Source organism: Aedes aegypti, chromosome 2 (assembly GCF_002204515.2).
Source record: "Aedes aegypti strain LVP_AGWG chromosome 2, AaegL5.0 Primary Assembly, whole genome shotgun sequence".
NCBI lineage: Eukaryota > Metazoa > Arthropoda > Insecta > Diptera > Culicidae > Aedes > Aedes aegypti.
The window spans coordinates 55,434,979-55,448,976 of record NC_035108.1 but is presented as its reverse complement, the minus strand read 5'-3'; the positions used below and the strand labels follow the sequence as shown (position 1 = coordinate 55,448,976).

At 39.0% G+C, this 13,998-nt stretch overlaps 1 protein-coding gene across 3 annotated transcripts in view; it reads left to right on the top strand.

Annotated features, from left to right (window-relative positions):
* Positions 1 to 13,998, top strand: part of LOC5566279 — a 223,639-nt gene that overhangs the window by 205,278 nt on the left and 4,363 nt on the right. For all 3 annotated transcript variants that reach the window (XM_021840864.1, XM_021840863.1, XM_021840862.1), the window contains exons 4-8: positions 3,586 to 5,797; positions 5,859 to 6,042; positions 11,824 to 12,106; positions 12,281 to 12,824; positions 12,891 to 13,062. In XM_021840864.1, coding sequence (XP_021696556.1) covers positions 3,720 to 5,797; positions 5,859 to 6,042; positions 11,824 to 12,106; positions 12,281 to 12,824; positions 12,891 to 13,062 — 3,261 coding nt within the window. In that variant the 5' untranslated portion in view covers positions 3,586 to 3,719. The remainder of the gene's footprint in view (positions 1 to 3,585; positions 5,798 to 5,858; positions 6,043 to 11,823; positions 12,107 to 12,280; positions 12,825 to 12,890; positions 13,063 to 13,998) is intronic.

Genomic DNA, 13,998 nt, shown 5'->3' with positions numbered 1-13,998 from the left:
ATAATTATTTCATGACCTATTTAATATAAAACATTTAATTTATTCCGACAAGTTTTGGTTACTGTCATTTGATTTTTGTAATCTCTTCCAAGACAAGCTAATTATTATAATATAAAAGTGATAACACTGCGAAAAAAAATTCCCTGCTTTAATTTCCAAAAACTTTGTTTTGAATTTGGATTTTACGACGTTTTGGCAATCGACATTTTGTCTTTCGACGTTCTGTCCTTTCGACGTTTTGTCCCTTCGACGTTTTGTCCTTTGGACATTTTAGCTTTCGGCGTTTTGGCATTCGACATTTTGTCTTTCGACGTTATGTCCTTTCGACGTTTTGTCCCTTCGACGTTTTGTCCTTTCGACGTTTTGGCATTCGACATTTTGGCATTCGACATTTTGTCTTTCGACATTTTGTCACCCAACCTCGGTAGAGTGCACGCGTGGTGAGGTGTTCAAATCATGCTTGCTGCAAGAGCGACGGCCTTCTTAGACCGTTCGTGTACCGTGTTGTTTGTCGCTAGAGACGATTTTTTTCCATCCTTGGTATTGAAAAAAAAAAAATAGTGATAAAATAAAGTGCCCACTTCCTTCTTGACCCCAGAAAAGATGATTTAAGTAAAATAAAAAGCAATTTAATAGTTAATGTGTCCTCCTTTGGCCTTGACGACTTGCTGGAGGCGCTTCGGCATGCTTTTCACCAGGTTTTGTAGGTGTTGTTATTCTAGTTCTTCCCATGCGCGCTCCAAGGCCTCAAAATAATTATTTTTGTTTGTAACACTAGTTTTGTCAACCCTGGCATCGAGAATCGCCAACAAATTCTCGATGGGGTTGAGGTCTGGGCTTTGTGGAGGCCATTCCAGCGGTTTAATCTGACAAGACCGGAAGAAAGACTTGGTCTTCTTGGCAGTATGCTTCGGGTCGTTGTTCTAGAGAAATATGAATTTCTCTTCAAGGCCCGTCTGGATCAGCGAAACATCCAGATTTTCCCGCAAGATGTTGATGTAGGAATCTGCCGTCATTATTCCGTCGGTTTTCACGAGGCTTCCTACTCCACTCCATGAAAAACACCCCCAGACCATCACATTTCATCATATCACACCTCCATGCGTCACCGTTCCTTGGATGTAGCGCTCCTGAAGATCGAGCTGTTTAACCGAAAGCGGCGGGCTCGTGTGTGGTGCAGAGCACCACATCCAAGGAACAGTGAAGCATGGAGGAGGAAATGTGGTGCTACCAACAAAAATAATTATTTTGAAGCCTTGGGGCGCGCCTGGGAAGAACTAGAACCACAACAACTACAAAACCTGGTGAAAAGCATGCCGAAGCGCCTCCAGCAAGTCCTTAAGGCCAAAGGTGGACACATTAACTATCAAATTGCTTTTTATTTTTCTTAAATATTTTTTTCTGGGGCCAAGAAGGAAGTGGGCACTTTATTTTGTCACTATTTTTTTCAATACAAATTGATTTCCTTTTTCTTTGAGTAAAATTCTTTTTTTAATCAAAATTTCGTAAGTGCAACTTTAAAAGAATATCAAAAATAAAACATCAAAAAAGATTTAAGTGTGTTAACTTTAATTTGAACCAAATCAATGAAAAAAATTCGAAAACTGGTGAGGTGGGCACTTTATTTTGCCTATCAGTGTACTTCAGATAGTTAAAACACCAACTTTATCCATTTTAATCATCATACAACCTTCTACAATATTGTTTGCTATGGTATCAAGTAGTGTTTTTGACATTCTGGGTTCAATTGAACGCGATCAACAATTTTCCTGACTCAAACAGGAGATGATGTGCTGTTTCCTATATGTTGGAGCTGAAAATCCCATATTAACTTCAATTCAATTGCGCCAGCTCATGAAACGACCAAATGAGCGAAACTTTCAGGAAGTCTTCCTCTAATCCTAAAGAATAATCCTGGCGGGTACCCCGTGGAATTATACAACTTTATTTTTCTCCCATACTAAGGTGGGCCAGTCTAACCTATATGGATAAATTATTGCTGGAGCTCTTAAAAATGTCCTTAACAGGAACCATGCATGAAATCCTGGAGAAATCGATTGATGAATAACTGGTAAAAAGTACATTTGGAATAATTTCTGAAAATTATAGAATCAATAAATGTATTCTTTGTGAAAATATCCAAATTAATTTGTAATTAAATTCCTACAAACATCTTGAACAATGCATACAGTATTAAGAGCTGTTATACTTTTAATTACATACTATCTTATATGTCTAGATGTTGTTTTTAATTAATATTGTCTTTAATAGAGAGACTTTCAGCCCTTGGCTGTTTTTATTCATACTTGTTTTTTTTTTTCAAGCAAAAGGTCCAATTATTGGCGCGTTTTTAGCCTGTGCAATAATTGGCTATCTACCCTTTTAAAAAATCAAGAATGTGAAATCTCCGACGATGGTATATATTTTACATCCTCATCAAGAAACTTTCAGATGGCAGCTTATCATTCTTGGTTGATATATTTAATTTATGTTTTCAGTTGGCACGTTTTCCTGACAAATGGAAAAAATTCAAGGTTGTATCAATTTTGAAACCGGACAAAAATCCTTCTGAAACTTTATTTAATCAGTTTACACGCCTCTATCAGTAAACTACTTGGAAAAGTTGTTTCGGTTCACATTAACGAAAATTTAATTCTTGCCAATAAGCAGTTCCGATTCCGACATGGGTATACCTCCACTCATTAACTTGTACGTGTAATGAATACGAATCTGATTCGTTGCGATAAATTTGAAGGCTGTTCAACTGGTTGTCTAGACATAGAAAAAGCATTCGACATAGTTTGGCATAAATGTTTGATTGTTAAACTAAAAAAAAGGCTACCGTGCATTGTTAGAATAATCATAATTATCAGAATTCCAAGTCTTAAAGACTTTCTGTGAAAGCTGCTGTTCCTAAAGGCAGCATTTTGAGACTAATTGTTTACAATATTTTCACATTTGACTTATCTGAGCTACCGCAAGGATGTTTAAAAACTTAGTTTGCGGATGACATTCGCTTATGGACGAACCCTGCGTGTCATCTGTAGTAGATTGCAAAAATGTTTTGATATATTTTCTTCATACTATCCAATATAGTAGATTTCTCTTAATGCTTCCATTTTTTTTTTTTTTTTCATTTTTTTTTCCAAACCAAACTAAAACTTATCTATTTAAAACTTTCAAGAAGACATGTTTTAAGTGGTTTCGTTTTGAGTGATACTAATGAAGAAATTAATATTGGTATTAAATATTTATATTGATATTAATATTGAATATTGATTAATTGATAATTTATTGATTTGATTGATCATGCTTGTTACTGTATCTAAAATTACCTTTCCATCAACTGTGTATCTTCTTGTGCCGATAAACTTGATAATGCCTGCGAAGCAATTTTCGCATTTGTGTCAGATACGATAAGATAAGTCAGTAGGTACCTATCTTGCTATCGGTATTTGTTGCATTTCTTTATCAGTGCGATAGCAGTCCCATCAAATTGACGCAGTCCACCCACTACTGCGAAAGCTTTTGTTTCAATCACTCACTAATGCTGTTTTTTCCTATATTCTCCATTCCATATTACAGATTGCACTGATAAAACACACCATCCTCCGAAGATGTAAACTGGAGCCACAAAACTCCACTGGTAAAACCCAATCTGTGATTCCCGATAGACGACAACCAACCGACCTAGACCTTACCGGACGACACCGAACGCCATGGACACCATCCAGGAAGTGACCACCAAACAGACAACGGATGCCGGCGACGGTGCCGAAGAAGTGGACCAGCTCAAGGTGCCGGCCATCGCGACGGACAATGACACGACAAAATCCTCGCAGGATTCGTCCTTCACGGTGACCGAGTACAACTGCTCTTCACTGGTGGGGGATGGCGATAATGCTGGGTCGGAAACTGTGGCTGCAATGACGGCCGAAATTATCGAGCTTATCAACGATGGTAGTCTTCCGGAGAAGGAGGTTGTTGACGCTGACGCAGTCAGGGTGCTAAATGGGGGCGATGGAAGTGATAGCGGGGTCGAATTCGGCGGTATCAGTGGTTCGTTGAACGAAACCGGGATACTGCAGCGAGCTTTGAGTAATAATAGCGCCGGATATGCTAGCAGTTGTTGTGGACTGGAGGAAGGAAATGGAGTTAGTGTTTCGTGTAATTCCAGTATGATTAGTTATAGCTCGGACGCGTATGATAAGACTGGAAGTACTATTCTGCTCGGTGGTAGTAGATTGAGTAACGACTACTGCGCAAGTGAAGGAGGTAGTGAAAGCTCGTCGGTAACGGGTGGCCCGGTGAGTTCGCTAAGAAAGTCGGGTAGTACCACTAAGAAGAAAGTAGCAATGAAGGAGCCGTTAACTACCAGATCTCCAAGAAAGTCGGCAGATACTAGTTCTATGGTCAGAAGTAGTTCGAGATCCAGAGCGTCATCCCTGGGACGATCGGTTTCATTGAATTTGAAAACGCCTCCAACCTCGGCGTTAAATGTCCGAGAAAGAGCCCGGTCTCGGGAGAAAATCACCGCTTCCAATGTTGCTATTGGTAAAACTGTAGCAGCGGCAAAGCCAGTGCCACAAACGAGACGTCCGGCGAAGCCTGATTCATTGCCAACCGGCATCAAAGATGGATCGCCTGCCTTACAAAGGGTCAGCGTATCAAGAACGCCTTCTGTAACACGAGGTAGAACACCACTCGGAACTCCAACGGATGATGGCCGTTGGCCTTCGGTAGGTGGTAAGGGTAACACAACTCCTCGAAATTCTGGTCGAGCCACTTCAGTGGCCCCAGAGGCACTCACGATTAAAACTCGTGTCGGAACGATAGCGTTGGAAGCGAAGGCAAGTTGTCCGCTGGACAAATACGGCACTCTCCCACGACGGGCCAAAGAACGGTCTGCAGAGGATTTGAAAGGGTCGAGTTCTCGCAGTGCGTCCGCTACTCGTGATTCAAACCGAATGACTTCCTCGCTCATTAAAAAGCTACCATCATCCAAACAGGAAACCCCCACCAGAACCATGCCAAGCTATCCGAGATTAGTGGGTGTGACCAAAAAGCTAGTCCAGAAAACCAAGATCTATCATGAAACCAGCGTTCAAACGGCAATCACCTGCAAGGATGTGGAAGATGCCTTCAACGGTCATGCCAAAGATATCAAGATAGAAGCGGTTGAAATGTGCCACAAACATACCCAGTCAGATATCCGTGACAAAGAGATGGAAAAGTTAGAGGAGAAAGTCAAGAAGCTGACAGCGGAGTATTCGACTTTGATGACCAAGCACTCGGAGAAGAGCCAACTGGTGACGGCGCTGGAGCAAAAGCTACTGAAAGAACGCGAAGAAAAGTTGGCCGCCCAAAAGGAACTGCAGTGCAACAGCGAGCGAGTCTTGGGAATGCTTGAATCCGTTCATGGGGTCCCAATCGAGACGGGCGAAGATTGCGACAGTCTGTTGATTCTGGAGTCACAACTGCAACAGTCCGGAACGGTTCTCGAGAAGAAGCAGGCGGAAATCTCCAAGCTGAAGAGCATTTGCCGTGCGCTTCAGAACGATATGGAGCGCTCGCTGAAAAACCAAGAGGAACTTTTGAGACAGAAGACTGAACTGGAGGAGGAATCGTGCGAGATGCAGGACTTCCTCCAGGCCGAGAAAGCATCCTGCATGGATGCGCTGAAGGACGCCGAGCTGGAGATATCCCAACTGAAGCAATCGCTGGCGCAGCGGGAGAGCGAAATCGACCGGCAGCAGGACGAGTGCCGGCATCTGGTGCGAATTGGGGAACAGAGAAGGTACGAGTGGTCATTATCTACATTATTGTATCATACGATTGATTTTTATATTATTTTTCAGACAAGAGTTTCTCGGGATGCAGGCCAAGTACAATGCACTAGAAAGTAGATCGAAAGATATACTCATTCAGCAGGGTGCCGCTGTTTCCGGAGCATCTGTGGCGTTATCTGGCCTAGGTTCAAGGCTAGATCATCTGGTGGAGCAACTGATTGCATCGTACAATATTTCCGAGCAGGATTTGGAGGTAAATCGTTTGATAATAGTTTGAGTATTTTTTGATAGAAGCGAAGCCATTACATATAGTGACTCCGTGCAGTTCACTCAAAGTTATCAAATGATATATTGAATAGAAAATACTTAGTCAATAATGAAGGTCATAAGTGTCATCTATTATTCAGCAATCATAAACCGTTTCTATCTACTTTAATGTTTAAAACCTAAAAAAAAGTTTTGAATTTCTGTCTAAATTAGGTCAACAATATTCGTGTACCTATATAAATTCAAACTCACAACGCTCTAAACTAAGTTTTTAGTGTTTTCTCTATGATATCCCAAACCCTTCATTTTGACAATTGATAAGCGGTCATATTTGTAAAATAACACTTTTTTTTTAACGATTATTGCTTTCAAATCCAATAAGTCTGGCAGTGAAGTTACATTTTTATTAATGGATCTGTTATAAGAATGAAATTTATAACCACTGAAAAAAACACAGTTAAAGTTTACAGAAATTTCAAGCAGTTCTTATCATTTTTAAGTTGAGGATTTTTTTTTAAATAACCTCTACACTCTTATCCCGTTCGGGGCGAACCAGCACAATTGGCACAATTGTGCTGGATATAGTTTTTTAAACAATTTATGCAGAGGCGGAATCACATATATTTTCTCTCTGGTTTGAATTTCCCTTAGCCAATGAGTTAAATTGATATTCATTTTGGAATATTACCACTTTGCAAAAAAAATTTGTTCATAAAGGTGAAAAATAGTCCGTTCCGAAAGGGTTATAAAGAGAGTCCAAAAATAGATTTGAGTTTTTTGTACCTACTGATTACGCCCAAGGTGTCTATCACCTGCAAAAAAAAAAAAAAAAACTGGAATTATCACGGAATTTTATTCAACCTGGGAAAAACATGTGATTCTCTAGGAATTTAGGCCACAATCAGGAATATTTATTGGACTGGCCCTTAAAAAAAAAGTTGTTAAATTCAACGGGGCACCCCTTAGATATGTGCCATAGGGTAAGAAAAAAGCTCTCTCAAAACTTCAACTCAAATGGTTGCTCCCCCAGCTGGCGCATTCAATTTGAAGTTTGTTTGAATTATTCGGCTCAAATATATTGAAAATTGACCCTATGTCACTGTTTCATTCCGTATACTAGTTAATCGTGTACAATTGAGCCCAGAATGACAAATTCACCAGTTGATACCCTAATGAACATAGTTGCAGAAGGTTGTATCTGGATAGTAGAAGCATTAACCTAAGAATGCTAATGTCGCTGCTGTTCGTGTTACCAACATCTAGTTTGCCACGCGCTGACAGCTTGAGTACCGGTCCTCAAAGTGTCAAGTAAATTTTAAAATCATCCACTACAACATGGCATCGACCAAACAATGAAAAGATACAGTTAAAGGTGATAATAAACTAATTCAGTTTTGTGAGAACACCGCCATTAGCGTTCTACTACTAATATTTATATTATCTGGATTTAAGCTCATTTTCATAAACCTTTCATTGTGGATGCGAATGACTTTGTAGTTAAAACCTCCTTAAGAAATAATAATAATAATAAATTAACCTTTCAGTTGTTGAAAGTTAGGCTGAAACAGCACTCCCGTACAAACACATTTATGCATGCGTCTTGTGCCGCAGCTCGCCCAGCGTCATAGGTGGCTATGATGCGCTTAGTGGCTACCTGAGAGAGACTCGCGAAGAGGAAAAATATCAACGTCATATGCAGCCCAGATTCCCCTCTCACGAAACGTCAAATGCAGCCCACCGGCTGAAAAAGTGAAAAGTATTGTGTTCAAAGCAAACTGTTATTAAAAACCTCAGTCGCCGGAGCAGTTTTGTCCAAAGTTGCTGATAAATCTAAGCAGAAGATTAATTATTTCTAATGTCTGCTACGTTTGCTGGCATGAAATTTCACTCAAACGGCTATTTATGATTCGATGTGATGCAAACTCAAACATTGTTTGCTGAGAGGTTCATGTGAGGATTTGAACAGCATGCGCATAATTGGTATAAACACAAAGGGGAATAAGAAAAAAACTCAGCAATCACAGAAAAAGAAGACCGACTTCGCGAGTCTCGTCTCAGGTGGCTACCACCCAGCTAAGTTGAAGAAATACTAAGCAATATTGCAATTCTACTTTAGATTGTCAAAACACCAACTTTATCAATTGTAATCATCATACAACCTTCTACAATATTGTTTGCTATGGTATCAAGTAGTGTTTTTGACATTCTGGGTTCAATTGAACGTGATCAACAATTTTCCTGACCAAACAGGAGATGATGTGCTGTTTCCCATATGTTTGAGCTGAAAATCCCATATTAACTTCAATTCAATTGTGCCAGTTCATGGAACAACCAAATTAGTTGCAATTTTCAGGAAGTTTTCCTCTAACCCTAAAGAATAATCCTGGGGGTGCCCCGTGGAATTATACATCTTTATTTTTCTCCCATACTAAGCTGGGCCAGTCTAATCAGTATGGTAGAAAATGTCCTTTTTGTGGCAATTTTTCTCAATAAAAAAGTTTTAACATCAATACACTATTCAAAGTGTTCAGTTCATATTTTATGCAACATTTTAGAGGCTTCAAAGGAACTACCAGAGACAAGTATTCCACAAGTTCTTAATGATATTTATCTCAGATCCCAAGGAATGCTTCAAGAATTCTTGTGTTTTCTCCAGCGATTCCTCCTGAGACACTGAGAACTGCTTAAGAGATGCTACCAGTATTTTTAAAGGATGCTTAGCTGAAGTTCTTCAGAAAATCCTAGAGCACTCCAACGTTACTAACTACAGTAATTTTCACAGATATCACCCTGACACAAAGCGGTTTTCCCAGTATTTGCTCCAGATGTTTCCACTGATTTTTTCACCGGTTTTTCACTAGAGAAGATTTACCACAGATCCTACAGAAGTTTTTCCACATATGTTTATTTCAGATTTTCGTCATTAATCCAAAAAACTCTACAATGATTTTTATGCTGTTTTATTTTTATTTTTGAAAAGGTTTCTCTTTATTTTTTGGAATCCCCTACGATTACTCACAGGAGTTGCTCCAAAAACTCCTTCAGGCATTATTCTATGAAATTTTTTTAAGGCGAGAGATATCGAAAGTCACAATTTCCAAAACGATCGAACGCTACACTGCCCTTCGACGCCTACTTGTCCCATTTTCTATGTAAACCTTATGGACCGCGGGACAAATATGCGTAGAACGGCAGTACACGCCTTGATTTTCCTTGAAGAAAAAATACAAAAAACTCTCCAGAGAAATATTCGCTGTTGTCCATAAATATGAATCCCATTTTAAGGGAAAGTCTATTTTTTCGTTAAGTTCGAATTGACTTTTTTCTTCATATCTGATTTTGATAATTAAAGGTCATTTGATGATTGAAGATCATTCGATGATCATAACTGTTTTTCGCGGAAATTCAATACAATCAATGATTTTTACTTATATTATTTAAATTTATCAAACAGATAATAAACTGTTGTTTTTTTATTGAAGGGAAAACTAATTTGCAATTTGTTGTAGTTTTTTTTTTGTTTAAAGCTAGGTATACTAGGTATGCTCAAGAAAAGTAAAACATTTCTGTTGAAGAAATGGTCAAGGAATTTTCTTCAGTGAGCTCCATTTGAATTGACATTTATTTTCAACTGCGTACGGACCAGTGCACGAGTTCACTAATTTGGCGTTTGAGCGGTGCCGAATTCACTGGTTTCCATGGTCACATAAATAATACAGCACCGCTCAAACGTCAAAATAGTGAACTCGTGCATCGGTCCACTGCGATCAAAGAAAAATGCTTTTCTTGACCGTATCTTGCAAGAAATTTTCCACGCATTGAGATAGGCGTTTACTTTTCTGTTGAAGTGCATACTTCCCATAATTGTTTTCGATGTCGAACTTCCTATCTTTGTAAATAATTTTTAGTCATATAAAATTAACTTTTTATTTTGACTATCACTTGTTATCTTCTTCAGTGTCAGTTACTCGTATCTAGTGGATCTACGTATTGATTCCATGGTTTTGTTCTCTAAACGGTGAGAGTAGGTTATTTTCAATCTTTCCTGTAGAAACATGCGTTATGTTTGTTAGTTTGTTGTATACAAACTATGATACACTATGCTGTCCATAGCTCCATATCTTTGATTTCATCACAATATTTAATTTCCTGTGAATTGATATTAAAATTATAAAAAAAATGAACCCATTTTGCAGTTTAACAATTTAAAAATAACAACTTTACTGAAATGAATGGAGTGCGTTGATATGTTTTTTACTAGATTAAATTCTGGGGCCATCCTTAGCTGAGTGGTTAGAGTCCGCGGATACAAAGCAAAGCCATGCTGATAATGTCTGGGTTCGATTCCCGGTCGGTCCAGTATCTTTTCGTAATGGAAATTTCTTTGACTTCCCTAGGCATAGAGTATCATCGTACCTGCCACACGATATACGAATGTGAAAATGGCAACATTTGCAAAGAAAGCCAGTTAAATAACAGGGTCACATGGACAGATTAAAAAAAAAACTAAAAGATCGAACTGCTCGGTTTGGAGAACGAAACTAGAATACTGCATAACATTTTTAAGGAAATGCTCCTCTTTTTTAGACTTACTGTATCTAATAGCAAAAATCATTGAAAAAGCGTTTTTCAAAAAAAAGTTCAAATAACTAATCTGTTCTCTTATGAATTGTCCAAATGCCTTTTACTACATCTGAATAATGTCTGAATCTGAATAATTTTAGACACAAACTCAATACTTTTATATATTTCTAAGATGAATGAAGCCCAAAATGGCACTTATGATCTTTATAATGAATAAATAAATTTAAATTCAATATATTATTTGGTAAGGGTTCATTCAAATATTACGTAACGACCCCCTCCAACCCCCACGTAACAGCTTTTGTATGGAAAATTTTAAATTTTTGTATGGATCGTAACCCTATGTAAGACCCCCTCCCTCCCCCTATTGCGTTACGTATTATTTGAACGATCTCTAACAACTTCATGTGAATTTGAGTATCGTATTATAATGTTAAATCACCTTTTTTGACAGATCCTCTTTTTAACTTTTTAACTCTTTAGCTGTTATCATAGAACTAGGAGTATATCAGAAATTACAGATGATTTACTAAATTTATCTAGCATAGCTAATAACCTCATAGTACAGAATGTTTTTGCATTAATTCCAGTTTAACTTGCTTGTGCTGCTTTGATAGTATGCTAACCGAATGTTACTTTCTTCTTCTAAAATTCTCCGTTTCATGATCGACCATTTTCAAATTCCATCCTTTGGCAACACAATTTGAACGATTTATTTGTTTGCTCCAACACAAAACCTCCATCCAAATTTTTCCCTTACGTGTGATTGTCTAGAGGTTGCGTGCCATACGGTAAGTTCTTCCACTGCAGATTTCAACCATTTGTCTTCCTGTTTGCCTTTCTTCCCCTCTGGGAATACCACATGTGAAGTAATGCTGAAGTAATTACCATTTTATCGTATGAATTTAAAATTGTGGTATTCCCTTGAAACGGATTGTCCTGAAACATCCTATCTCCGTGTGGTAGCAACGAGTTGTATTTCTCCAACTTTAGTCGCCTATCAAGCATGTTGAAGATTGTTTCACTAGCTCAGAGAAAGTAGGTATAGACTCCTGAATATAGTGATATAGTTTTAGAATTCTTTCCTGGTAACATTTAGCGTGAAGCGAGCATGGACCAGAGTGATTCTAAATTGAACGAGAACTTCCCATTTAACGTCCTTATCTCAACGCTTTATTTTCAGGACGTAATTTACCACAACGAAGCGTATACGAATAGCAGCAGTGGCGACGGTAGTCCAGAATCCGAACAACCAGGTAGCACCAATCAGAACGGTCTTCAGAAGCAACAGCAAGATTCCCCGCAGAAATCCTGCAAGAGTGATACTCCGTTGTCTCCTCAGCGGGGCCAATCGTTCATAGCTGCCGTTATTAGTGCGATTAAGAATGCTACCAGCAAGACTGCAGCACTTAAATCCAGTGCGTCAGCTGCTGCTTCCCGCGAGAAGAGGGACATTTGCGGTCACGGTAAGTTCCACAAAATACTCAACTCAATTGGGAGCGGGCCATTCAGCATAAAGTCGTTTGGAAGCCGAATTATATCCCTTCTTTAAAAAGAAGCTATGCCAAAAAACCTTTATGCTAAATGGCTTAATGGCAAATGCCCCAGACCCACTTCTAACGTTTCCAATCACCCCCAAGAATCCGACTCGACGGAGATGCTCGACTCCGAAACCGAACCGTGCCTGATGATGGACAACGTGCTGGAGGACGTCACGATGCCGGATTCCCACTCGCACAACATGGTGTCATCGTCGACGCGCATTTCCCAAATCGAGATGCCATCGTCGCTGGAAAGCGGTGCCAACATGATGATCTCCCACGACGAATCGCTGGACAATTTGTCGCAGGCGATCACCAACCGGCAGCAGATCGAGCTGCAGTCCAGTATTATTGCCAGTGGGCGGTCGCCACGGTTCCGACGTTCGTGTAGCGGTTCGGAACAGCGGGGTGGAGCCGATCATACCTCTGCCAGCCACAGCTCATCGCTGGAGGACGACGAGAACAGCTGCTGTGCCGAGGGGGCTTCCATGGGTGAGATGCCATCGATCTGCGAGTATTGCAACGCTCAATCGCTGGTCGACCAGGTGATCGATGTGGACAATCTGATCACCAAGTTGCTGAAAGTGTTGCGAATCGTGCAGATGGACAACGATCATTGCATTCAGGAGCTGGTTTGTCACAAGTGAGTTAATTGTGTGGCCTTGTATAATCGAAGGGATAAATTAATCTCAAAATTATTAAATTTTAGAAACAAGTTGGCATTAACCAACGAGGAGATACAGGATCGCGTGAAAGAGTACGAAGAGTTGAATGAAAAGCTGAAAGATGATCTCAAGGACGCCTCGCAACAGTTGGTGACACGTGGTACCGAGCTAGTCAAGAGCAAAGCCGAACTGCAATCCCACCGGATGGAGATTGATGTAAGTATCTAATCAATTGATGATAATTTTCCGGAAGCGATTCAACAATAACAAATAAACAAAATAGAGTAAAGTGGGGCAAAAGTTCGAGTGGGGTAAGAGATTCTTTTTAAGATTTCTAGCTCAATTCAAAACAAATGTTATAAATGTCATGGTGGTTCTAATGCTATTCAAGTAAGAGACTTTCACTCCAAATATCATAAAAATCGATTGAGATTTGGAAAAGTTATGGCTATTTGTTGTTTTTCGACGTGAATATTATAATTTCTGGACAAACTTTCGTTGCATGGAACCAATTGAAGATAACATCTTTTTCAATATTTTATGTAAGGGCGTTTCTAGGCCTATCATAAGGTTGCTTTGAGGTGTATTAGTTTTTGCATAAATGCTTGAAAACAATTTTTGGCCCATAGTGGGGCAAAAGTTCGAATCAGCGGGGCAAAAGTTCGACCCATGTATAAAATCACGGAAAAATTTGCAAATTGCCTAAAATCCACAAATTTTCTTCAAATTTAGTTAAATTTGTCTGATCGTGTGAAAATTGTCACCAAAATTTTACATTTCCACTTAATTTTGCGAAAAACTACTATTTTTGAGTATATTACAATTAACTCGGTTTTTGGCAATTTTTTGATGCAAATTTAGTGGGTATTTTTCGTTAAACTTAAGTTTACGGCTGGTGTAAGGTATGCCTGTCATAAAAGGATCGATATTTTGTAGAAGAACTAGCTTTAAGTTAAAATTCTCGTTAATAAAGAAATAATAATAATAATAATAATCGATATTTTGTGTGTTAGCCAGCGAACTTTTGCCCCACACTAGATTCGAACTCTTGCCCCACCGGTGGGGCAAAAGTTCGAATAAGACAATCAATTTTGAAACTGTTATAACTAAAAATGAGTAAATATTTTGACACAAGTTTGTTCAGCAAAGTAT